Here is a 25,096-nt window from a genome sequence, read left to right as displayed (position 1 = left end):
CGCGCGGCGCCCAGCCTCGGCCGCTGCCTGTCTCTGCGGGACTCGCTGCGCTGCCTCCGCGACTCCGTCTCCGCGTCCTCCAGTCTCCTGCTCACCGGCCGCGCCATGGAGGGCTACCATAAGCCTGACCAGCAGAAGCTGCAGGCCCTGAAGGACACGGCCAACCGCCTGCGCATCAGTTCCATCCAGGCCACCACGGCGGCCGGCTCCGGGTGAGCGCGGGCCCAGCTCGGGGGCGCCGGGCCCGGCGGGGCTCAGGCCGGGGTAGGGGAGCCGTGGGCACGCCGACTTCTCTGCACGAAGCCCGCACGAGGGAGGCGGCCAGGTCAGATGGCGGAGACGCAGGCCTCGCCAGGCCGGAGCCGGAGGCCCCTTCCACTGTGCCGCCACTCAGGTCCCGGCTTCCGCCTGTGGGCTTCGGCTCCATGCGCGCCTCTGGCTGGCTCTGCCCTCGCAAGACGCCGGCTACCAGCTGCGCTGTGGCTCGGGGGCCGCAACTCGTGAACCGTGCGGCTCTGTGCGCCCTGCCAGCAAGGCCACCATTATTGCACTCTCGCGGAGAGCCAGGCCCTGTGCCGTGCTCCCACGCACAGCTCTCTGGACCCTTTACACACCTTGTGTGGGAAAACGGAGGCTCCGAGTTTAAGTCGGTTGCCCAAGGTCACACATGACGAGAGCTGGAACTTGAACCCAAGCTGCCCAACTGGAGAGCGCGTTTTAAATCCTCATCTTACAGGGACACTCGGGCCTAACCTTCTCTCCACCTCACACTGTCCCTCCCCGATGCCCCCTCACATTCCTGAGACCTCGGGCTGGGGAGTAGGATGGGGGGAGTGGGTAGGAAGGCGGCCACGTGGATGCAGAACCCTGGCACCCGGTGTGAAGGGGAGGTCTTAGATCTGGAGGCGTGGGTAGGGTTTGAGGAGAGACTTCTAAGGCTGAGAATGGAGGACCTAGTCCCAGGGCCAGAAACCAAGTGCACTTTCCCCAGGGCAGAGGCTGGGGCATCTATCTCCTAGTTTTTTTTCCAGGTCAGGCCTTCTGGAGGTGGAGAGAGGTTGTTACTGATCCCAAGAAACCTCCACTGAAGGTGGCTAGTAGCAGTGGGGTTAAGATCAAGTCTGTCTCCTACTCTGAAATGGGAACAATAGTAGCTCTTAAACACTGGGTGGTTTCAAGGATTCAAGCCCCTCCCTTGGGGCCTGGCATGCTGGGTTCATGAAATGAATTTGGAGACTGGTTGATTTCCGAGAACCTTTTCAACCAAGCTGTGTGCTTAGAACAAGGACAAGATTCTAGCTTCTGGCTAATTTTATAAAGGCTATATTATTACTATGTATACAGTTTTGATCTTTTTTTTCCCTACCTCTTTTGATCTTAAGGGTGGCTATGCACCACCCCTTTGTGCCTTTAAGACACTCAGTCCTCAGAAGGGATTAGACTTCTGTTGGCAGGCCCTTTCCCTTCCACCCCACTCCCATGCACACTTTGGACCTATTATCTCCATTGGGTTTATCTTAGTTCTACCCATTGTGTGGGAGCTCCTGCCCAGGCAGGACCAGCTTACTCTCCATGACCCCTTCCCTAGCCTATAACACAGTAGGTCTGCATACTCTACTACTTGCCAGGTACTATGGGTCCCTTCCCTTGACCATTTCAGGGGGTGATTCATCCTGCAGGGCCTTGTTGAGCCCTACTGTGTGCTAGGAACTATCTAGCCAGGGTCTTGGCAGTCTAGCTGGAGAAACAGCAGTTACCCAACTAAATAGTTTGAAGGCACTTTGAGAGAAATGAAACATTTACAACTGTTGGGGGCTCCCAGAGGGAAGGGAGTATAGAATGGGTGTTTCTTCAGTCTTTGTTAGTTAAACTGATTTCTATGGGGAGAAAAGATATTCTGTGGCAACTGAGACTTCCACCCAGGTTTACATTGCAGTCTTAAGGAGGAACTCACTGAATTCAGTGTCCATATGCAAAAAAGGTGTGTGTGTGTAGAAGAGTGATTTCTTCATGTTTGCAAGTGTGGTAAAAGATGCAGGCAATACTTAGAGAAAATTTATTTTTTAGAAGGAAGTTACTTTGTTGTACAACTCCTGTCACAGAGAGATTTTGAAAGGTGTTTAACAAGAACTATACATAAACACAAAAATTAGTTTTGGAAGATTTGAGATTAGAGGAGTGTTCTGGTCACCAGATGTCCGTTTTGAGGCCTCTTTTTTTCTTACTGCAGTAGGTTCCATCAGTGAAGGCTCAGTCCTGAGGCTGCCCAATGTGGGCACCATCCTGTCAGGATGCCTCCTTTCTGGGGGAGCTTACAACCCTGGTGAAGCCGCACCTCATCAAGTCTTTTTGTACAGGCTGTACTCATTCTGTCAGTGACGACCCAGGCTCTAGGGTTCAGAATTCAGCGAGGTCCTGATTTCTCGGTAGCTTTCCCATTCCTGTGCCATCGCTGGCCTCTTGTCAGTGGACCTCCCTAGGCCCCAGGGAGTGAGGACACTGGCTTCTGTGTCAAGGGAACTGAGGTACAGAGGACTCTTTGTGGAGGCAGCACCCACAGTGGCCAGTGCTTCTCTGGGGTCATCTCCCTCCACGTGCTGAGGGAACTGTGGCAAGGGTCCAGCTCATCCAGGCTTTAAAAAAATGAAACCCACTGGCTTTATCAGAAGGTGCCTGGCTGATGAGACCAGTGGTAATGATTTCATAGTTCTTACTGACCAGGGCTAGACTGTATGGCATTGTCCACAGAGTGCTCCCTGTCATCTGAGGACAGAAGCAGTCCTGAATCCAGAATGTGCAGGCTGTGTTTTTAACATGTCCCCAGGGTTCTGACCCATAACATTAGGGAGGAAACTTGGGAGCTAATGTCTGGCTCAGCCTGTCTAGTGGGCACAGGGAGACAGTAATCTAACCCTGGCTCCAGCTCCGTTCAGAGTGGCTGTGTCCTTGTCAGGAAAGTTCTTTCCATCCAGGGCCTTGATTTCCCCATCTTTAAAGAAGTTCATAGAAAGGTGGTTTGCAAACGATCCAGTGGGAGTGAGACAGGAACAGCAGAGTGAGCAAGCTCTGAGGTCCTATCCTCTGCTGTTGTAGGTTTCACATCCCGGTGGCCATGTGACTTTGAAGTGCATCCCTGAACCCAGCTCTGGCATTCAGGGATACCTTGGCTGAGTGCCCAGATAGCCCCTTCATGGTCCAGGCGCCCTAGGGTCTCTGGCCTCTCAGGGTGCTTCTCCATTCTGGCTGCCTTGCCCCCAAGCCTGGCCCTGACTGAGGCAAGAGTGAAACCCGTTGAGATTGCCCCAGCAGCAGCATTTCCCAACCAGTGGCGTGAAGACACTTGGGCCCTGGAATGACTAGGTCCTCTGCTCCAGTGACTCTAACCCAGCAGGGGTGGTAACCATTGTTTCTCGAAGCTGGAAACCAGGTGCTGAGGATGTCTCAGCCAGGTTAGGGTCTGGCTGAGACATCCTCATGAGCTGATCACACTGTCGCTCTGTTGCAGCTCTGACCCCTTGGACTTTGCTTCTTTAGGCAAGTCTGTTGTTACTAGAGCTGAGTCCCACAAAATCAGGAACTCCTTTATTGCCACAGACCAGAGCTCTTTGTCCTGGATGCTAGAGTGCTCTCTGAGTAAGACCTGCTCAGGACCAGGTCCTCAGGCAGACTCTGTGCTCTTGTCGTGAGTAGTGAGGTGGAGTCCACTGAGAGGGGTGGACTTGTGGGAGCTGGGGTGACCTGGCAGGTCTGGCTGACCTGACCTGCACTGTTTGGGCTTCCTGCTCAGAAGGCAGCTGCACTCATGGGCTGGGTGTAACCTCTGAAGGCTGCACAACTGGACCGAGGGATGTGGACACTCAAGAACTTCCTCTGCTGGTTTTTCAGCACCTTTTTTTCTTCTTTTTAAAAAGAAGTCTTTAACAACCCTATTAAGGTCTAATTTGCAAATCATAACATTTTAAGTTTATGGTCCAGTGGCTTTAGTAAATTAACAGTGATTTATAGTAAGTTTTAATGAATTTACTGTATCTAATTTTAAGACAGTTCATCATCCCTGAAAGATCCTTCATGCTCATTTGCTGTCACTCTGCATTCTCACCTCCAGTCCCGGTTCCCAGGCCGCCCTTGCCTTCCTTCTATCCATATGTGAACTCTTCAGGACATTTCATGTAAATGAAATAAGGCAGATTGCGGTCTTTGGAGTCTGGCTTCTTCAATAGCATAATATTTGAATGATCATTCATGTCATAGAATGAATCAGTACTTCTTATCCATTCCTCAGTTTCTTATAGCATTTTGCTTTTGTCCTAGCTCTTTTTGGCAGACTATGTGACCTTGGGCAAGTCAGTTCCCTTCTGTTGGCCTTAGAGGTCTCATCCTCAAAATGAGGAAGAGATTAAACTTCATCTCTGGTATGTTAAGAGTTAATATTTACTGAGCAATTGCTATATGCCTATACATTGTGCCAAACTCTACCTCATTTAGTCAGATTCTATTAATATTTTCACTTTACAGTGAGGAAACTAAGGCTCAGAGAGGTCACATTCCTCGGATCTTGGAGCTAGGATACATCATTTATTCATTTGAGCAATGTCCCTGCCTTCTTGGAGCTAGAGTTGCAGTAGGATAGATAGCCACATAATGTCAGGTGGTGGCAAGCATGAGTGAAAGGAAGAAGAGGGATTTTAGGTAGTATGGTCAAGGAGGGCTTCTTGGAGGAGATGGCATGAGGCAGAACTCTGAAGAAACCTGAAGAGTAGAGGCAGAGTCTTTCCAGGCAGGAGTCAGCTGGGCATTTCGAAGAACAAGGGCTGCCTCTGAGGTTCACTTCCTCCCTGGCATCCTGAGACTCTCACTTGAGTTTCTTTTTAAGATTTTATTGCCCTGGCCGGTTGGCTCAGTGGCTAGAGCGTTGGCCTGGCATGCGAAGTCCTGGTTCGATCACTGGTTAGGGCTCACATGAAAAGTATCTGCTTCTCTTCCCCTCCCTCTCCTCTTCTCTCTCTCTTCCTCTCTCGCAGCTAGTGTCTCGGTTCAAGCATTGGCCCTGAGCACTGAGGATAGTTCAGTTGATTTAAGCATTGGCCCCAGACGGATTGCATGGTGAATCCCAGTTGGGGCACATGAAGGAGTTTATCTCCCCTCCTCTCACTTCAAAAAAAAAAAAGAAAGAAAGATTTTATTTATTGATTTTACAGAGAGAAGAGAGGGGGTCTGAAGGAGAGGTATCAACTCATAGTTGCTTCACGTTAGTTGTTCATTGATTGCTTGTTATATGTGCCTTCTCTAGGCAAGCCCAGGGTTTTGAACTGGCAACCTTAGCATTACAGGTCACTGCTTTATCCATGCGCCACTACAGGTCAGGCTGAGTGGGTTTTTTTTTTTTTTTTGATGACAGAGATAGAGGGAGGGACAGATAGGAACAGACAGACAGGAAGGGAGAGAGATGAAAAGCATCAATTCTTCGTGCGGCACCTTAGTTGTTCATTGATTGCTTTCTCATATGTGCCTTGACGGGGGAGGGGGGTTACAGCAGACCGAGTGATCCCTTGCTCAAGCCAGTGACCTTGGGCTCAAGCCAGCAACCTTGGGCTCAAGCCAGCGACCTTGGGCTCAAGCCAGCGACCTTGGGCTTCAAGCCAGTGACCTTTGGGCTCAAGCCAGCAACCTTGGAGTCATGTCTATGTTCCCACGCTCAAGCTGGTGAGCCTGCGCTCAATCTGGATGAGTCCATGCTCAAGCCGGTGGCCTCGGGGTTTTGAACCTGGGTCCTCAGCATCCCAGGCCAATGCTCTATCCACTGCGCCACCACCTGGTCAGGCAGGCTGAGTAATTTAAAAAATATATATATATGTATTAAAAAGAATGTAATAGCCCTGGCCAGGTAGCTCAGTTGGTTAGAACATCGTCTAATACACCAAGGTTGTGGGTTCGATCCCTGATCAGGGCACATATAAGAATCAACCAATGAATACAAGAATAAGTGGAATGAGAAATCGATGTTTCTCTTTCTTTTCCCCCCTTTCTCTTTCTAAAATCAATAAAAATTTCTTTTTAAAAAAGAATGTAATAGGCCCTGGCCGGTTGGCTCAGTGGTAGAGCGTCGGCCTGGCGTGTAGAAGTCCTGGGTTCGATTCCCGGCCAGGGCACACAGAAGAAGCGCCCATCTGCTTCTCCACCCCTCCCCCTCTCCTTCCTCTCTGTCTCTCTCTTCCCCTCCTGCAGCCGAGGCTCCATTGGAGCAAAGATGGCCCGGGCGCTGGGGATGGCTCCTTGGCCTCTGCCCCAGGCGCTAGAGTGGCTCTGATTGTGGCAGAGCGACCCCCTTCCTGGAGGGGCAGAGTGTCGCCCCCTGGTGGGTAGAGCGTCGCCCCTGGTGGGCGTGCCGGGTGGATCCCGGTCCGGCGCATGCGGGAGTCTGTCTGACTGTCTATCCCGGTTTCTAGCTTCAGAAAAATACAAAAAAAAAATAAGAAAAAAAAAAAGAATGTAATATAAATACTGTATATATGTTATAAATAATAAACCCATATGTATCTACCAACAGGCTAATAAACTAGGATGTTATAGTATTTGAAGAACTCCTTTGTGGACACCCTCCTCCTCCAGAAAGAACTACACCCTGAGTTTTGCAGTATCATTCCATGGTTTTCCTTATAGTTTTCTAACATTTGTGAATATTCATAAATAGTGTCTTCTCTGCTGTACAGTTCCTTCTGGGGTGTGCTTTGTTCACAAATATTTGTGAGCTAGTGTTGAAGTTGGGTCTACGTAGTTCACTATTCTCACTGCTGCATAGGATTTATTATATGAATATATTGTGATTGTCAATTCTGTTGATGGACGCATGGGTGGTTTCCAGATCTGACCATCACACACAGTGTAGGACCCTCCCATGTGTGTCTCCTACAGCTGCGTGATGCACGTGTAGACGTCTCACTGTGGGCATGTTTCTGTGTGTCGAGTTGCTGCAAGGAAACCTGTGCGTAGGCAGAATGAGTGCTAAAGAGATGAGAGAGACCCTCCTGGCCAGGGAACATCTGGAAGAATGTGTGTCCTCTCCAGGTGGGGAACATCTTTGAGAAGTTTTAATTTATTTAGGCCTAGCTCTAAGCTCTCAGTGTCGTCTTCATAGAATGAACTACCTGGCACTGTAAGTGGACTGTTCAGGCCAAGGCAGAGATTTTGAACAAATCTATAATTCCTATGTATCTTGAGTATTATACTGTACAGTCCTCCCCCTCCCCAAACCTACCCCCCTTGTATCCAGTAAATGTGTCCATGGATGTGACATACATGGCATCATGGAATGGGGCCTCTACCTGTGGTTGGCCCCACCAGGGAGGACAGGGTTACAGGAAAAGTTCAGCACGAGGCCACAGACTCAATACGTTTTTTCAGCCCTGCAAGCCCTCTGATAGGTTGTTTAAAGGCAACGGTGTCTCCTGTGTGCTCAGCACTTTATAGTGTTACAGAGCCATGTCTCAACCCTTGGCTCATTTCTTTGTTCCTGCCTGCCCGTGGTCAGTGGTTGGGGGTGTGGCGGAGTCCCAGACCCAGCCCACAGATGAGGAGGTGGAGGCTCTGAGAGGTCTTTGAAGTCAACTAATTTTCAACTTCTGACATCTCTTTGTGGCTGACCTTCTTTCTTCCTCTGCAGCCACCCTGCCCAGGTTGGGCACGCTCCTGCCGTGTGTAGGGAGTGCCTCGCAGTGTGGGGGGAAGCATCACTCTGCGGTCGCAGTGTGGACAGGACAGCAGAGCCCCCTTGCCTGCCTGTCTTCTTTCCCCGCGGACCAGGGAGCTGCTTGGCTCATTCTCCAGCCAGTCCTCCCCCTACTCCTCACAATAAAGTCAGGACTTTTGAAATGGATTCCTCAGGGACGGGGCTGCTCTGGGAGGCGGAAGGGCAAGAGGTCAGCCTGACTGGTGTTGACTGGGACAACATCCTGCTCTCTTGCCCCTGACGCTTGGCACAGGAGACAGGGAATTTGGATCCTTGCCAGGCAGAGAAAAGTGTCTCGTTTACATGTCCTCACCTCCCTCTTTCAGGTCTAGTGTCTTTTCCCACGACCAAGGAGCCTGTAGACATGGTTAAGTATGAGATGACCAACCGTGTGCTGGGGATGTGGATACTAAACCAGCATGGACAGTCTGGATTTCTCTACTAATGTGTCTGTGCTGGGAGTGACTCACCCCTAACCCGGTGGGGGGAGGGGCAACTGGGAGGGTGGCGTATGTGAACTCCAGATGTTGCATGTGCCCTTGGGTTTGGCATTGGGCGTGTTTTAGCGTGAAGGACCTCAAAGAGCATTGTTAGGACTGCATTGAGCTGCATGGTGAGGTGGTGTGGAGGCACATTCCCTCAGCGGAACTGGGCCAGAGGGCTTCAGGCAGGGTTAGTGAGCAATTAGCATGTCCCAGCAGGAACCCCAACCTCTAGCCTCATTCCTGGGGCCAAGGGTTGGATTAATGAAGTGGGTCCTGAGAGACCTGAACTTGAACAAGTCTCATCTATAGGATGTCATTCTTGCACTGTGTATTGTTCATTCCTTTGCCCAGTAGCCATTCAAATAACTGCAATTAATAGGATGCAAGAGGCTAGACAAGGGGGCCCCCCTGGATGCCACCACTGCAGGGCTGCAAGGGCAGGCTCTGGCTTCTGTCAGCCTCACCTCAGCTCTTGTCACAGGCAGAAGGGATTTTTATCTTTCTGTGATTGTAGCCTTTGAAGATGAGATCTTGGGCTTTGCCTTATAAATTCTGCACAAAAGCATGATTCCTAATGGCTATACCAGCCCTCAAAATGCCCATTTAAAAAGCTGCCAAGTAGCCCAGTGATGCTTTTGGAAAGCCTAAAGCCAAGTTTTCAGACTACCAGCTTCGTGAGGCTGCTGGGAGGTTTGTGGTAATTCCATGAGCCTCAGTTCCTTAACCCTTGCCCATGGTCTCAGGACCAGCACCCCTGGGGCCTGGGAGGGCAGGGTGCCCCTTATAAGTAGGCAGAGTCATGGGCAGTCCCACTGAGATATAGCTTACTGGTTAGTCACAGAGGGGCCACAACTCCTCAGTTGCTGAGTCCTATCTCCTGGTAGGAGCCACAGGGCCCAAACTGGGCTCCACCCGGCACCAGCCACACCCCAGCCGTGCTGCTGCCTTGTACTGGGTCTGTGCTGGCCTGCACAGTGTCCTGGGCCCTCTTTCCTCACCCTAATTCAGCCCCAGAATTTTGTAGTTGTGTCTGAGGGTGTGAAGTGTTGGCCCTGGGAAAGTGCACCCCCATGCTGCCAGCAGTGCCCTCCTGGAGACCCTTTGTGGTCCCCAGGAACTAGGAGCACATGACTCTGTCTGGCTCCTTGGGATATACACCCCTAGGCCCTTGTACATTGTCAGGCGTCCAGGACTATAATGCACATGTCCATCTCTCTCCTGGGCCACAGCCACCCCACATCATGCTGCAGTGCCGCAGAGATCATGGCTGTCCTCTTTTTCCATACCATGCGCTACAAGTCCCAGGACCCCCGGAACCCTCACAACGACCGCTTTGTGCTCTCCAAGGTAGGAGCTCAGCCTCTTTCTTTCATTTGTTCATTCTTTCTTTTTATTAATGTATTTATTTTTAGGGAGAAAAGAAGCAATAGAGAGAGACAGAAACATTGATCTGGTTCTTTATGTGCCCTGACCTGGGTATCGAACTAGCAACCTTTGTATACTGGGACGACACTCTAACCAACTGAGTTATCTGGCCAGGACAGCCCACATTTTTCTGTGCTGTGCCAGCACCCCTGGGCCACAGCGTGCTCCCTCAGGAGGTGCATTGCAGCAGGGTTTGGGATGGGGCACCCTGTCCTGCCCCACCCCTCCTGCCTAAGAATCGCAGACATGCCACAAACCCCTGAAATTCATTTGTACACAGGCCTGGCTCTGTGGCCTCTTGTTTCTCAGGGCACCAGAGCTTAGAAGTCTGTCCAAGTCTGCTCCTATGCCAGCAACCAGGGATTAGGGCGGCCGGCTGCCTGCTGGGGTTTTGGCTTCAGCCGGCTGGCCTCACAGCTGTGCTCCCCCTGCACCTGTCCTGTCCTAGGGCTTACTCAGCCCTGGCTGTGGGAACTTCAGGCTGGAGAGGAGAAAAGGAGGGGATGTGGCCTTCACTTGGTTACTTCCTTAAAATGGATACCCTGGCTGGCAGGCTGGGCCAGGTTGGGCCAGGCCCTGCGTTTGAGTGTGTGATAGAAACAGCCCCCCAGTGTTCTGACCCTTCCCTCCACTGTCCCTGGCAGGGTCACGCAGCTCCCATCCTGTACGCTGTCTGGGCTGAAGCCGGCTTCCTACCTGAGGCAGAGCTGCTGAACCTGAGGAAGATCAGCTCCGATTTGGATGGGCACCCTGTCCCAGTAAGTGCACCCCACCAGGAGCTACACAGGCCTCTGTCTCTACTTCCTGTTTCCCAACACATGTCAGAAGAGGGGCAGGGGCACCCGCTGAGGAGCTGAAGGTGTTGCAAGGCGGAAACGGCATTGACGTGAGGACCCCAAGCTGATGCCAAAGGGCGAGGCCTTTCGAGGCGCCAGCCCAGGGTGCTTTGGGTCAACTGCAGAGACACCCTCTCCCCAAGCACCAAACACCAAACACCCAGCTTCCCTTCCCTGCTGGGCCTCCCTGGCCATATAGGCACAGCTGGGGAGAAGAGAGAAGTTCACAGTGTCAGTAGGGGGGTTGCAGGATACTGGTGATGCCCCAGGGGAGGGACCTAGTTTGCTCCTCCGGGTCTAATCCCTCCAGGTGTTTAGAGTTCATGGGTTACCGTGGAACCCCCGCCCCCAATCTGGGCACCCACTAGGGCCAAGTGTTCAGTCAGTTTTGTCACGAATTCTGGCCACTGTGTGAGGTAGATGATGTAGGCTCCCTTTTACTGGCCTAAGGTCACACACCTCCCTGGTGGGCAGAGCTGGTATTTGGACCACACCCACAGTTACTGCTATATGGGAATGGGAAGTCAACACTCTAGGTGCCCAATGTAGGGCAGCCAAGACCAGGCTGCCTTGTGCCGAGCCTTTGCAGACCTAGGCTATGTGGCTAAGTCTGGGTGGGGACATGGCTCTGAGGCCAGGATCCTGGGAGGTGAGTTGCTTCCTACTCTGCCCTGTGAGTAACTGTGGCCCTCTGTTATGACAGAAACAAGCTTTCACCGATGTGGCCACTGGCTCCCTGGGCCAGGGCCTTGGGGCCGCTTGCGGGATGGCCTACACAGGCAAATACTTCGACAAAGCCAGGTAAAACTCCCGTTCCCCACACCCACCCTCAGTAGTTTTGGGAGGGGTTCTGCCTCACCCACTGCCACTAGGCACCTCCTTTTGCCCGAGTAGGAGCTGAGTAACAGTGCATGTGTGGCCTGAGGCTGGTACTGTGACCAGGTCCCTTTTCAGATGAGGAAATAGGCTCAAGGGAGGGAAGGGGCCTGCCCACAGTCCCTTGACAGAGACTGGTGGGGCCAGGTTGAGCCCAGAGTTCATGCTCCTGACCACGTGCTCTTTGTCTCAAGTGCTTTGTATGTCTAAGTGCCCCAAGCCCAGGCTGAACCATTTGCCTTTATCATGGGAAATGAGAAGATTTTGTATTTGAGAGGGTTCTGGGCATCCCTGATCCCCACCTATCAGCCAGAGTAGAAAGACATCAGAGAGAGTGACCTGATCATAGAGATTTGCTGCCCCAGCGCCAGGTAGTTTGGTTTAGAGGCGGATTTCTGCCTCAGTGCTGTTCACTGTGGCCCCGTTTGGCCTGCAGACTGATCTCTGTTGGGGGAAGGAGAGGAGTGTTGGCTTAGGCTTTAAGGAAATCACTTGTCAGTGGTTTCTCAGGCCATAGTGATCAGTGTTGTAGGTGTTCACCTTGATAAGCCCCCTATGGGCCAAGTGGTGACATGAATACAATTATGCGTCCCACCGATGGGGAACCTGAGGTAAGGTGTCGTAGAGGCAGGAATTGAGCCCAGGACGTGCATTGCGAGTCCATATCCAGCGTCTCCACACTGTTTGAGGGGCCCAAGGGAAGCACAGGAGTTTCAGGGAGCCCTGTAGGTAGGAAGCGTCCTAGAAGAGGGTCTGATGGAACCTGGCCTGCAGGTGGCCTGCAGGAAGGGCCCCGCTGTGCAGTGGTGGCTTCCCTAGTGCCCTACAGTCCTCCCCTGGTAGAAGGGGTACAGCCAGGCTGGTCGTGGAAGCGTGGTGGTGACTGCAGGCCCACCAAAGACAGGTGGCTGCGAGGAGCCTACCTGTGTGCCACATTGCAGTGAACACCTACTGGGTGTAGGGGAAGGGCTCCTGGGACTGGCTGGGAGTGTCACCTGGCAGCATAGCATTTGCCTTCAGTCCCCAGTGGCATGTGTGTTTAAGAGTACTGTATTTGGCACAGAACCAGAGATGTAAGTTAATTAGTCCCTATAGTTGCTTGAAATAATTCCCTGTGAAGTGTCATTTCCTGACCCTAACATAATGCAATGAACCAGTGAAGGGAGAAGCTTTAACTGGGTGCCCAGCAGCAGGGTTGGCTAAGGCTCAGGGCCTAGACTGCACTGGGACAGTGAGGGTGGCAAAGGTGTCGAGGGAGTCATCAGGCCAGGCCCAGCTCTGTCGGGTGTGCCCTGATAGGGCAGGTCTGGCCTCTGGGTCACCCAGCCACCAACAGTGAGCATGCATCAAATTGATCTTCTACTTCTTTTTTAACGCAGTTTTTTTGGTTTGAAAAATACAGACAGGTATTAAAAAGAAATGAACATTTTCTTTATTCTTAACCACTCCCCCTTTAAATCTAACTTAATGTATCATATTTCCTCCATATTATTGTTGAGAAGAAACTTACAAGTTTGTAATCTTAGTATTTATATACTTTTACATTCTGCTTTTTAGAAACACCTAAACATTGTTAACGTTTTCTCACATTGTAACTGTCAAGGGCTAGTTTTACTGATTGTGTGCTGTTCTGTTTTATGAGTCTGCTGTAACCTGTGTAGGCAGTGCTCCGTGGTTGGACATTTCAGAGCTTTTAAACTCCTCTGCAACAAATGTTGGCCCTTCATTTAGGGTTTCTTCTCTTTTATGGTAACGCGGAGCTTCGGGGTGAGCCCTGGCTTCTGTGGGGCTCCAGTGTCTTCCCCGGGACTCCAAGATGCCCTGCTGACCTGAGCCTGTAGGCCCCAAAGGACCAGTCTGACTTCCTTGGTTCTCTTTCTGGGGAGTTCAAGTTCCGTACAGGCCTCTGACTCAGCCCCATCAGGCTTCTGTGCCAGACCTGACCCCCTGTAGGACGCAGCTTCAGATAAGCCTCTGGGAGTGTGGGACTGGGGGCCTTCTGCTCCTGGCTAGGAAACTGGTGCCATGGTCTGTTGGAGGCTACAGAAGGGAAGAATGGGGGACTCCTCCTTGACCTGACCTGCAGAGGTGCTGAGTCATGCTGACAGTGCCAAGGCTGTCCCCGCCCCTTTCTCTAGCTCCCCTTGGCTCGGCCCTACCACAAGGAGGCCTGGGGATCCCAAACACTCAGCTGCAGCCAGCTCCAGTGCCCCAGCTCCATAACCGCTTCCTGCTGCAGCAGCAGGGCAGCTGTGTACCCTCTGAGTCCATCCAGGCACCAGCCTCTCCCTGGGCCATGCAGCTGGACACTGGATAGGGGGAACGGGCTCTCCCTAGTCCTGCTGCTCCTCCCTCTGCATGCCTTCCTAGGCCTCCCTAGGAATGGACAGTCTGGGCTGGGCTGTCAGACCAGCGTTTGACTGAATGCTCACTCAGGCATGACCTTCAGACAAGTCTCTTGACCTTTGAGCCTGTTTCCTTGTCTGTGTTTTGGGAATAACAACCGCATTAACCTTCCCTAAAGGGTTACTCAACATAGGGCCCAGCACCTTGTTGGAGCCCCTAGGGACCCTAGATGCCACATGCCAGCTGTGCATGAGGTTTTTGTTTCAATGCTTGTGGCCACTGCCCCTCGGCCATGCCCTCACATCTGGTTGATGTTGGGAATGGGAATATGTAGAGGCAGAGTGCCTGAACTGGTCTCCCTGCCTCTAGCCTCACCGCCTTGGCTCCACACTTTCCCTGGTCCAGGGAAGGTTCTATTCACTGGGTAACAAGTTCAGTGCTCTTTTTATCACGTCGCGCTGCCCCTAATAAGATCATGGTTGTTTGTGTTGAGGGCAGAAGGCCTCTGGGATGGAGAAAACCCAGGCCTAGCTCCTCTTATCTTTGGCAAGAACCAGCCTCGGACTGTAGGGAGAGTCCATCCTGTGAGGCACCTGTCACATCATGAGTTCCCTCATTAGCTGGTGCTCATTCCTCGCCCGAGGGCCTCTCCCTCTAGGGTGCTGCTTGGTGCACCTTCCAGCCTCCCCAGCCAGCTCCTTCCAGCAGAAAGGTCCTCTTTCCCTCTGGCCCGCCCAGAGAGTCCCAGGGCTCCCCCCTCACTCCCGTCTGTGGGAGGGCGGAGAGAAGTGGGCGCACCCCTGCAGCAGGTACTTCAAGCCCCTCCTGCTCCTTTGTCCCAGAGGACATTCCTTTTTTCTCGTGCCCTAACAACCCCTGATTCCAACTGTTACTGCTGCTGTACTTTCTGGGGCTCCTGACAGCTTCCTCACAGCCATTTCCTCCTGGGGTGGGCCTCAGGGAGCTGATGGCACTGTTGTACATCATGGGTGGCAGCTCCTTTACCCAGAGTACAGGCTCCATGGGAGGGACAGCCCAGAAGCACGGCGGCCTAGGTGAGACGTGCCAGCCTCATACCTACTCCCTGTCTGCAGCTACCGTGTCTATTGCCTGCTGGGAGATGGGGAGCTGTCTGAGGGCTCCGTGTGGGAGGCCATGGCCTTCGCTGGCATCTACAAGCTGGACAACCTCGTTGCCATTCTTGACATCAACCGGCTGGGCCAGAGTGACCCCGCCCCCCTGCAGCACCAGTTGGATGTCTACCAGAAGCGCTGCGAGGCCTTCGGGTAGGTACGAGGCTCTGGCCTAGCGCCCGCACAGCATGGGCGCCATAGTGGTAGAAGCTTTGCAAGTGCAGGGGCTGAAGCCAGAGGCTAATGAGTCTCCCTTTTTCAAAGTTGCAGCCCAGGCTACCTCATGGATTTGGGGGAAGGCCCTGCTTTAAGTGAGTCCCTATCAGTGGTTGTGTGGCACGATAGTTCTCAGAGATTCCACACAGTGTTCTCTCACGCATCCTCTCTTTGTTCTGAGGTATGTGGGGGGTGCACGGTGTGAACCAGGCTTGCTCGTTTAGGCTAAGGGACATGTAGGGGTTTGAACACTGGTCAGCTGGCTGCCCCCTGTGCCTGGCTCCAGCTAGCCAGTGACGAGAACCAACCTCCTCTCCTAGTGAAATGGGAAAAAGGGTTCTCAGACTCCCCCATGGGCCTGGAAAGGTTGTGAATTCAGAGTCATGTGTTACAAAGCAGGGGTGGGGGGTCATTCTGGGTGGGTGTTAGCCAGCAGGGCTCTCACCTCAAATACAAGCTACTCAGCAAGTAGGACTCTGAGGGCCCCAGGCTCAGGTCTGGCTGAGGGAAAAGAAGGAGACAGACTGTATAGGACTCTGGCCTGGGCTCTGAGGGCTGAGGACCCTTTGTGGATGTTTCAGTGACCAAGGAAGGTCGAGGTGGAGTTACAGTACTGGATTGCACAGGAGAGACAGTTTGTCACCTCTAATGACTGACCTTTTAGAGGGAGAAGGTGAAAGCAGCAAGTGTTAGAGTATAACCCAGCAGCTGGGTCTGTGTCTAACTCTGTGATTGAAGGCAGATTCCTTAAGTCCTGGTTCCATCACTAACTTGCTCTGTGACCCCCACCTTCAGCGTCTCAGTTTACTTGTGTGTAAAATGGGGGTGGCAGGGGCACACCCCACCCCCCAGGTTGTGATGAAACTTGAGTGGGCTCCTGTGTGTAGTGCTTGGCCAGTGCCTGCACAGAGTGCACTTGCTATCTACTGTTTTCATTGTTAATAATATGCCATAAAGAGTCCCAAAAGGGATCGCTCTAAAGAGAAAGGTTGCCCTGTGGCTTTCTTCTAGATATTTGACAACATGGCTCATTTGAAAGTATCCAGCACCACATCCAGCATCTGTGGACTGATCAGATAAATAAAAATTGAGCCCAAAAATTCAAGAATCCAAATAGGCAGATTCCAAACCCAGTGCATCGTCCCCAAAGCAGCTTTTGTTAGTAAATGAGTAGAAAAGAGAAAATAAAATCCAGATTGGAAACAAGCGGTTCAGACTCCTCGACTCCTCCAGCCCTTTCCCAGATCGCAGCTGTGCCATGGGCAAGGGCGGGCCTTCCCCTGGGGTTCCCCCTCAGGGTCCTCAGGCACTTGGCCGTGCCCCTCACTCCCCCACCCTGTCCCCAGCTGGCACAGCATCATTGTGGACGGACACAGTGTGGAGGAGCTCTGCAAGGCCTTTGGCCAGGCCAAGCACCAGCCGACAGCCATCATCGCCAAGACCTTCAAGGGCCGGGGGATCGCAGGTCTGTATGCACAGCCTCCCTCCCCCCCTGGGCTCTGTGGCTAACAGAGGGTGGGCATTTCAATGAAGGGAGCATGTAGTGAGTGCACTGTGGCTGGTGACTCTGGTCAGCATGGCTGAGCTAGAATTGAAACCCAAGTCAGGCTGGCCTTGGCTAAGTGGCCTGTGTAGGCAGGAGGAGAGGAGGGACGTGGGGAGGGCTGGTGGGTAAGGACAGAAGACACTGGGGGGAGACCACCCCAATACCCCCTCCCTGGCTGGCTCTTACAGAGCATCCTTGACAACTCCAGCTCTCTGCCCTGAGTCCAGCAGAGAGCCCTGGGAGAACCTGGAAAGAACTGGCTTCTCCGTTGGAGGGGCGTGAGCACGACAGCCCTCAAGCAGTAGAAAAGGGCTTAGCAGAGGCCAGTGTGGGTGGAGAGCCTGGGAGGATCTGGAATATGGTTGCTATGCCAGGCATGCGGGTAATGTCAGATGGGAAATGGGACTGGAAGTGATCCAAGGACACAGGGAGTCTGTGCCAATAGAGGGCCTAACTGCAGGCTCTGGGCTGGCTCCGCTGTGGCAGGTGCCCTGGCTGTCCCTGTCTGCTTGGGGCTCACAGCTCCCTCTGCCTCTGTGGACTCAGTAATTGAGGGCATTTGCTGCTATCTAGGAACAGGGGCCTGTGTGGAAGGTGGTGGACGTTGAGGAGAGGCCTCTGAGATTTCCCAGCCTCAGTACTGCGGCCTGACCCCCGTTCCTCAGCTGTCACCACTGGGTGGGACATGGAAGCCTCGCAGCTTCTGGGGGGGGGCTTCTTGGGGGTCCTTGGGGCTGCTGGGTGCTACCTAGGAGGGTCAGTGCTTGGCTCTGCTCAAGCCAAGGTGGCCTTGGAGGTCCCCACAGAGCAAGGCGCCATGGTGGTAGTGGTGGGCCTGCTCTGGAGCCCACTGATATGCAGGTGATCTTGGCAGTTCGAGGCCTCAGCTTTCCCTCCTGATGGCCAAGAGCCCAGCCCAGGCAAGAAACTGAGTATGATTTCTATGGCAGGCCCCTGCCTGTGGGCTTGGGCTGGGAAGGTGACATAGAAGAGAATGGGACAGGGCGACCCACCCGTGCCTGCTCCCTCCCCATTCTGGCTGTGAGCTGCTAGAGGACTAGGTGTCCAGTCTGTGGGGACTGAGCACGTGAAGTTCTGGTCACCGTGACTCTCCTTTTCTGACCCCTGTGGTGCCCAGCAAAGGGCTCTGTTTGACTCCGATGACACCATTCCCCCCTTTTCTCTGACCTTTCCTCTATGAGTGGAGGGCCAGGCCCTGCAGAGTAGCTTCCTGGCCCTGTGGGAGCCTCCACCTCACCTGGCCCTCTGCCCTCCTGTGTTGGACCTGCAGGGGTAGAAGATAAGGAGTCTTGGCATGGGAAGCCCCTCCCCAAAAACATGGCTGATCAGGTCATCCAGGAAATCCACAGCCAGATCCAGAGCAAAAAGAAGATCCTGCCAACTCCCCCTCAGGAGGACGCCCCATCTGTGGACATCATCAACATCCGCATGCCCACTCCACCCAGCTACAAAGCTGGAGACAAGGTAGAGTCGGTCCTTGCTTTTCTGGACCAGCTGGGTGGGGTGGCCATGGTTCTCTGGAGGACTGGGAAAGGGAGGGGTCATTGAGCCAGTTCCTTCATGGAAACAGCCAGCTCTGGAATCATTTACCTGCAGAGGATCAGAGGGCAAGGGACTTGCCCACAGTCACACAGCAAGCTACTGGCAGCACTCTGATCAAAGCAACACAGCTCCTGAATTTCCCATCCCTGGTCCATCAGGGCCTTGGCTTGAGCTCAGGACTGGCCTTTATCTGGCCTGGCAAAGGCTAGGGAGACCTGGCCAGCTCCGGGGCCCTCCTCTGGGTACATATGTCTGTGCAACTGGCATCAGGCTTTCTGACTCAAAGACTTGCAGTGTATTCCTGCATAGAGCGGGGTATGTTTGCAGACCTCACTCACAGGGTAGAAGTTGGGGGTGTTAGGATATCTCTGGGGCAAGGGACCGCAGGGACTCAAGTTCATTGTAGAAGTTCTCGTTGACAACCTTACAGGAGTTAACTTTGTACAGGGTCGTGTGTTGTTGGGCTTTGCAGTTTTCATTCTTTTGCTCCCTAAAAGGTGTAGTCCTCCACAGGCTGTACAGGACTTGAGGCCACACCTCACACCCACTCACAGCCGTGCTCAGCCTTCCCACTCTCCTCTCCACAGATAGCTACCCGCAAGGCCTACGGGCAGGCCTTGGCCAAGCTGGGCCACGCCAGCGACCGTGTCATTGCTCTGGATGGGGACACCAAGAATTCCACCTTCTCCGATCTCTTCAAAAAGGAGCACCCAGATCGCTTCATCGAGTGCTACATTGCTGAGCAAAATATGGTGGGTGCCGGAGTGGGCAGGTGGGCATAGGGCCAGCCGCCGTCTCGAGGGAGAGGTTTGAGGGGTGCGGGGGCAGGGCTAGAGCCCTCTTGCTCCTTTGGGAAGGTACGTTGGCTGTGCCAGGTACCTCCCAGGTGCCCAGGGAGACCCCAGAACAGCTAGGACCCAGCATTGACCCTTGATCTCAAGTAGCCACAATTAGGAGGGAGTGTCATGCCAGCGTAAATAAATGGAATGAGCAGGTGTGCAGACAGAAGAGCTGAATGGGGCTGCAGGTGCACACAGGAGGGGTTGCACATAAGTGAGGCATTGTGGTAAATGGACTGTCTGGAGCAAAGGGCCTTCTAGGTAGAAAGTGAGGCTGGAACATGATGGGCTCACCAGTGAAGGTTGCTGAGCTCTTTTAAGCACAAGTCTCCTGGCCCACCACACACACTGTTAGCAGCCCTTTGTCAGGAACTGAGGTAGAGAAATACGCAAGGGTATTTTCTTCTGTTTTTTGAAATAATTGCTTCTTTTTGCTGAGGAGCCCTGCCTGGCCTGCAGGCTTTTAGGGACCGAGAGCTTCCTCCCTCTGGAGGCTGCTGGCCCTAACATGTCCAAAGTTCTTCCTGCCGAACCTGAAGTTCTCTCTCATGGCTTCCAGCCTTGGCAGCTGGAGAGTCCAGACTATACTGGCAGGGCGTGGAGGCTGGGGAGGCCCCAGGATCTAGGGAAGGAGCGCTCATGTCCGCAGTGGGTTTCAGAGCTGTGGGGGTGGAGTTAATCTGGAACCAATACCCGTACTCAGTGCTGCTGGGCTGGTGCCTCCACGGGCATCCAGGGTGAGGGAGGATGGGTCTCTGCAGAGGCCTTGGGGTTGGCAAGGAGATGGGTGGAGGAGGGTTTGCACAGGGTGGGAAGGATAGGCACCTGTGCTCAAACTTGACTAGCCTGCTCTGTGAAAGGCGTTGGTTGTTGCTGGGGGTGGGGGGAATTTCCCCCCGGATGCTAATTTTGAAAGAACTCATAAAATAGTGATTTCGAGTTGTTGGAGTTCAATATTTGGAAACAGACTGTGGAGTGCATGGATGTGCAGGAGTCACTTACATGGGGGAGGAGGAGAATTCCCAGGCACTGGGATGACAGCACCCCGGCCACCTCTCCCTCCTCGGCCCCCAGGTGAGCATCGCCGTGGGCTGTGCCACACGCAACAGGACCGTGCCCTTCTGCAGCACTTTCGCAGCCTTCTTCACACGAGCCTTCGACCAGATCCGCATGGCGGCCATCTCCGAGAGCAACATCAACCTCTGTGGCTCCCACTGTGGCGTGTCCATCGGTGAGTTGAACCTGTAACTCCCCTGGACTCATGGACCAGGCAGTAAGCAGGAGGTGGGTCTGTGGATGGGGTTTCACTCCAGCATGTCCTTTCCCACATCCTAGGGGAAGACGGGCCCTCTCAGATGGCCCTAGAAGACCTGGCCATGTTTCGAGCAGTCCCCATGTCAACTGTATTTTACCCAAGTGACGGGGTGTCTACAGAGAAGGCGGTGGAATTAGCAGCCAATACAAAGGTTGGTCCTGCTGGCAGCTGGCTTTTCCTTGAAGGAAGGAGGGGAGGTCAGCATGCAGGTCAGAGCGGGTCATTCACTGCCCCAGAGTGATGTCTCCTGACCTTGCCCCTGGCATTTGTAGCTTGTACAAGTTAGGCTAGGAAAAACGAAATGCGTACCACCCTTCCTGCCATGTGGCAGGATTACTAATCGATCATCATGCTTTTTCTCCGCTGAGAATCCAGGCAGCTCCTGTCAGTGTGGCAGTTGATTCCTATCTGGCCTCCTTAGTTGGATTCGCTAAGACATAATGAGCAACATGGCCCTGACCAAGAGCTGTGCTGCCAGAGACCAGGGTGCTCTGAGGGCCCGGGCCATGCTGGTGCTATCTGGGGAAACAGGCCCACTTGGAGGCCACTATGCCTGATGGAAAACTCATTTTCCGTCTGGGACTTGGGGCTGGAGAAGCCGTTGGGACCCTGTTGCTTAGGGGGAATGTTTGGAGAGGTGTGTGCCTCACAGGGTGAGAAAGTCCTTTTTCCTGCTGGAGGAGCAGCTATCAAGAGGTGACTAACAGACACCTCCCTGGGAAACACCATGTGGAGGGCATTTCTGGAAAGACTTGGCTATTCCAGGTTGGATGTGCTGCGTCCTGTGATCCTCAGTTGTTCTGTGTCGCTCCAGGGCATCTGCTTCATCCGGACCAGCCGCCCAGAAAACGCCATCATCTACAACTACAACGAGGATTTCCAAATCGGACAAGCCAAGGTCAGTGTGGTTCCTGCCTTGTGAGACCTCGCAGAATGGCCCCCCTCAGGCCAAGAGTCCCTGAGCCTCTCTGACCTCGTGTCACCCCCAGGTGGTCCTGAAGAGCAAGGATGACCAGGTGACTGTGATTGGAGCTGGGGTGACCCTGCATGAGGCCTTGGCTGCTGCTGACCTGCTGAAGAAAGGTGAGGAGGGAGAGTCCCAGGTAGTCAGATTGGGCACTGACTGCGTATTAGGTCTTGAGGGTGGGAAGTAATTTTATCTAATTAAATGCTGATAATAGCCACTCTGAGCACTTACTATGTGCCCAGCATGATGCTGAATTCTGGGGCAGTAGTAGCCACAGTCCTTGCCCTGTGGTTTTAGAGTTGAGGTGCCCAGCACGGTGGTGATATCAGACCCTGGTGCCTGTCAATGGGGTTGACTCACCACTCAGCTGGGTACTAGTTAAGTAAGTTATTTAGCATCACTATCCCTCAGTTTCCTCATCCACAAAATGGAGATGTTGTCACTTTCCCATGGGGCTATCCTAGTGATTCAGTGAGTAATAACCTGATGTTATTTCTGTTGCAAGTTTGAAAATGTTAGCCACTGGTAAAGTAGGGGGACAGCTGTTAGCCTCCCCTACAATAGAAAAACAGTAGACGTCACGTCTCAGCTGTGCTGAGCATGAAGGAGAGGGCAGATGTGGGTGTCCTTAGGGCAGTGACCTCAGGTGCGTGTAGGACGTCTGCTGAGCAGTGAGGCCGAGGCAGGAGGAGTGGTGTGCACAGAGCTCTGAGGAGCTGGAGGAAGATGGGCTGGAGCAGCCAGGGGAAGCCTGACCAGCAGGGCTGGAAGTCCGTGGGGAGGCATGGAGGAGTTGGACTTGTCCTTCTGAGGTCATTCTGCTGGGTCATTATCTGACCTACACCCTTGCGCCTGCCCACGGGCACAGCTTCCCTCCCCCCGTCCCAGGGGCACATGGCTTAGATCAGACATTTGGAGCTGCCTCTCTGGCTTCCCCTCCATTTTCAAAAGCATTGGGCTGGATGAAGGGAAGCTATGCAGACCCCACACAGGCCACTTGGAGTTCTTTGACTGTCCAACGGCCAAGACCCCCTGGCCCAGGGTGTGAGGGAAGAGAGACCAGATACTCTTGACACAGGCTAGGGAGGCTCCCGGGAAGAGGTGAGTGGGTGCAGAATGCCAGAGTTCATGGGCACCATTTGTCAGAGGAACAGGGCAGGCCACTGGGGCTTGACAAGGACAAGCTCAGCGGTGAGAGCAAGGGGACAGCTGGTCCTCCCCAGGACGGGCAGGCCACAGGCTGGGCTTTAGCAGTGTGACAGCTTTCAGGACACCCAGCCAGCCCCCCTCCTGGGGGCTCATTGAAGGGCAGACTCACAGAATCCAGCCCATTCCCCTCACCGTGCCCCTGAATCTTCTCCCTCACAGAGAAGATCAACATTCGCGTGTTGGACCCTTTCACCATCAAGCCCCTGGACCGGAAACTCATTCTTGACAGTGCCCGTGCTACAAAGGGGAGGATCCTCACGGTGGAGGACCACTACTATGAAGGTAAAGGGGCCTGGGCCAGAGAGCCAGGGCCGATGGGTCAGGAGAGGGCCCTGGGGGCACAGGGCTCGACATCCCTCCTTTTCCCAGCCCTAGGAGGGCAGCTATGGCCCAAGAAACCCAGAGCTGTCCTCAGAGCAGCTGGCACTTGCCTCTTAGGCCTCACTCAGGCTGGGCCTGGGAACCCAGTGAACTCTCAGCTGCTAGAATTGCTCCATGAAGCCCCCACCACCCAGGAAGCCAGTGGGGATTCCAGCCTCACCCCTAAGAATAGAAAAAAGGTGGTCTATGCCCCAGAAGTAGTTGTACAGATTCAAACTTAGAAAGCCACACAGAATTGTTTCATGAATCCTTCACAAAGCATTCCTCCATTACCACACACCTTGTCCCCATTGGAGAGGAGATGGGCCTAGACTCTAGGATCAAGTGCAGATGCTAGTCCATTGATGACAGCTGCCTAGAGCATGTTGTTAAAATGATTCAGAAGCCACATTTGGGCTTATGGGAAAAAATGTATGGTGATTGACTAGTGATGTCTGTTCCAGCTACCGTTGTGGATAGGGTAGTGTGTGTGCCCCCTCTGTCATCATTGGGTTAGGGACAGTGCTGGGATTCAGCCAGCACGCACCAGTTTGGCAGAACCAATACCTAATTTTTTGTTGAGTTCAGTGAACTGGTTGTTAAAATGGCACTTGTAATCAGAGTTCTGGGTGCCTGGGCAGCCGCCCAATGTGGAAATCACAAATTTACATTCCTTACTCTTTTTTAACATTCATCTGCACAACAGTGTATTCTAAGTGCCCATATGTTCATTCCATCTATAGGTGAAAAAAATTTGACAGAACTCTGCTTGTAGTATTTATTCATTTAATAAAACTCATTATACCTTTGATGAAATACTACATTTTAATTCCCTGGCATTTGTTACTTCAGTAAACAAATAAATAACGTAAAGAGAAAAAGTGCCAACCAACCAGTGGTGAAAACTTGTATTATTTTTTGTCAGGTATTATTTAATGTTTTTTCATTAATATTTTAAAACTTTTTTTTTTTTACAGGGACAGAGAGAGAGTCAGAGAGAGGGATAGATAGGGACGGACAGACAGGAACAGAGAGAGATGAGAAGTGTCAATCATCAGTTTTTTGTTGTGACACCGTAGTTGTTCATTGATTGGTTTCTCATATGTGCCATGACCGCGGGCCTTCAGCAGACTGAGTAACCCCTTGCTTGAGCCAGTGACCTTGGGTCCATGCTAGTGACCTTTTTGCTCAAGCCAGATGAGCCCTCGCTCAAGCTGGCAACCCTGGGGTCTCGAATTTGGGTCCTTACACATCCCAGTCCAACGCTCTATCCACTGCGCCACTGCCTGGTCAGGCAATATATATATATATATATTTTTTTTTTGTATTTTTTTTCTGAAGCTGGAAACGGGGAGAGACAGTCAGACAGACTCCCACATGCGCCCAACCGGGATCCACCTGGCACGCCCACCAGGGGCGATGCTCCGCCCACCAGGGGGCGATGCTCTGCCCCTCCCGGGCATCGCTCTGTGGTGACCAGAGCCACTCCAGCGCCTGGGGCAGAGGCCAAGGAGCCATCCCCAGCGCCCGGGCCATCTTCGCTCCAATGGAGCCTCGGCTGCAGGAGGGGAAGAGAGAGACAGAGAGGAAGGGGGGGGGGTGGAGAAGCAAATGGGCGCCTCTCCTATGTGCCCTGGCCAGGAATTGAACCCGGGTCCCCCGCACGCCAGGCCAACGCTCCACTGCTGAGCCAACTGGCCAGGGCCTGGTCAGGCAATATTTTAAAACTTTTAACATAATCTACTTTTATGTACTTCTTTTATTGTTCTTGTTTAAGTATTAAATGCATGAAATAATAAATTACCTTTCGTTATATCATTTTTTAATACTTAAAACGGTCATTAGGGCAGAGAACTAGTTATTAAATTATTTGAATCCCACCACTGGTTAGGGAATAAACTTAGACTGACAGTGGGCCAGGGGACCCACCCACTGCTTACTCTGTGACCAAATCACCTGAATCATCTCCTTTCCTTTGTGCAGGTGGCATAGGTGAGGCAGTATCCTCTGCAGTAGTGGGCGAGCCTGGAGTCACTGTCACCCGCCTGGCTGTTGGCCAAGTACCAAGAAGCGGGAAGCCAGCTGAACTGCTGAAGATGTTTGGCATTGACAAAGACGCCATTGCACAAGCTGTGAGGGGCCTTGTCACCAAGTCTTAGGGGGTAGGGGGCTCAACACATTCCTGAGAGATTATGGCAAAGGTGCTCAAAGATGTACTGAGAACAGTAGTAAATATATGTTTTGAGAAAAATCA

At 52.9% G+C, this 25,096-nt stretch overlaps 1 protein-coding gene across 1 annotated transcript; it reads left to right on the top strand.

The window, feature by feature from the left end:
- TKT (transketolase) lies at positions 1 to 25,096 on the top strand. The gene is made up of 14 exons (XM_066244278.1): positions 1 to 212; positions 9,441 to 9,558; positions 10,281 to 10,394; positions 11,176 to 11,273; positions 14,789 to 14,980; positions 16,390 to 16,508; positions 17,881 to 18,074; positions 18,740 to 18,904; positions 20,066 to 20,222; positions 20,327 to 20,457; positions 21,121 to 21,204; positions 21,296 to 21,389; positions 22,642 to 22,764; positions 24,826 to 25,096. Exons 1-14 carry the CDS (start codon positions 106 to 108, stop codon positions 24,999 to 25,001), a joined length of 1,872 nt encoding a protein of 623 aa, XP_066100375.1. The 5' UTR covers positions 1 to 105; the 3' UTR covers positions 25,002 to 25,096.

The sequence above is a fragment of the Saccopteryx bilineata genome, chromosome 10 (genome assembly GCF_036850765.1).
Source record: "Saccopteryx bilineata isolate mSacBil1 chromosome 10, mSacBil1_pri_phased_curated, whole genome shotgun sequence".
Lineage (NCBI taxonomy): Eukaryota > Metazoa > Chordata > Mammalia > Chiroptera > Emballonuridae > Saccopteryx > Saccopteryx bilineata.
This window is presented reverse-complemented; position numbering and strand designations above follow the sequence as displayed.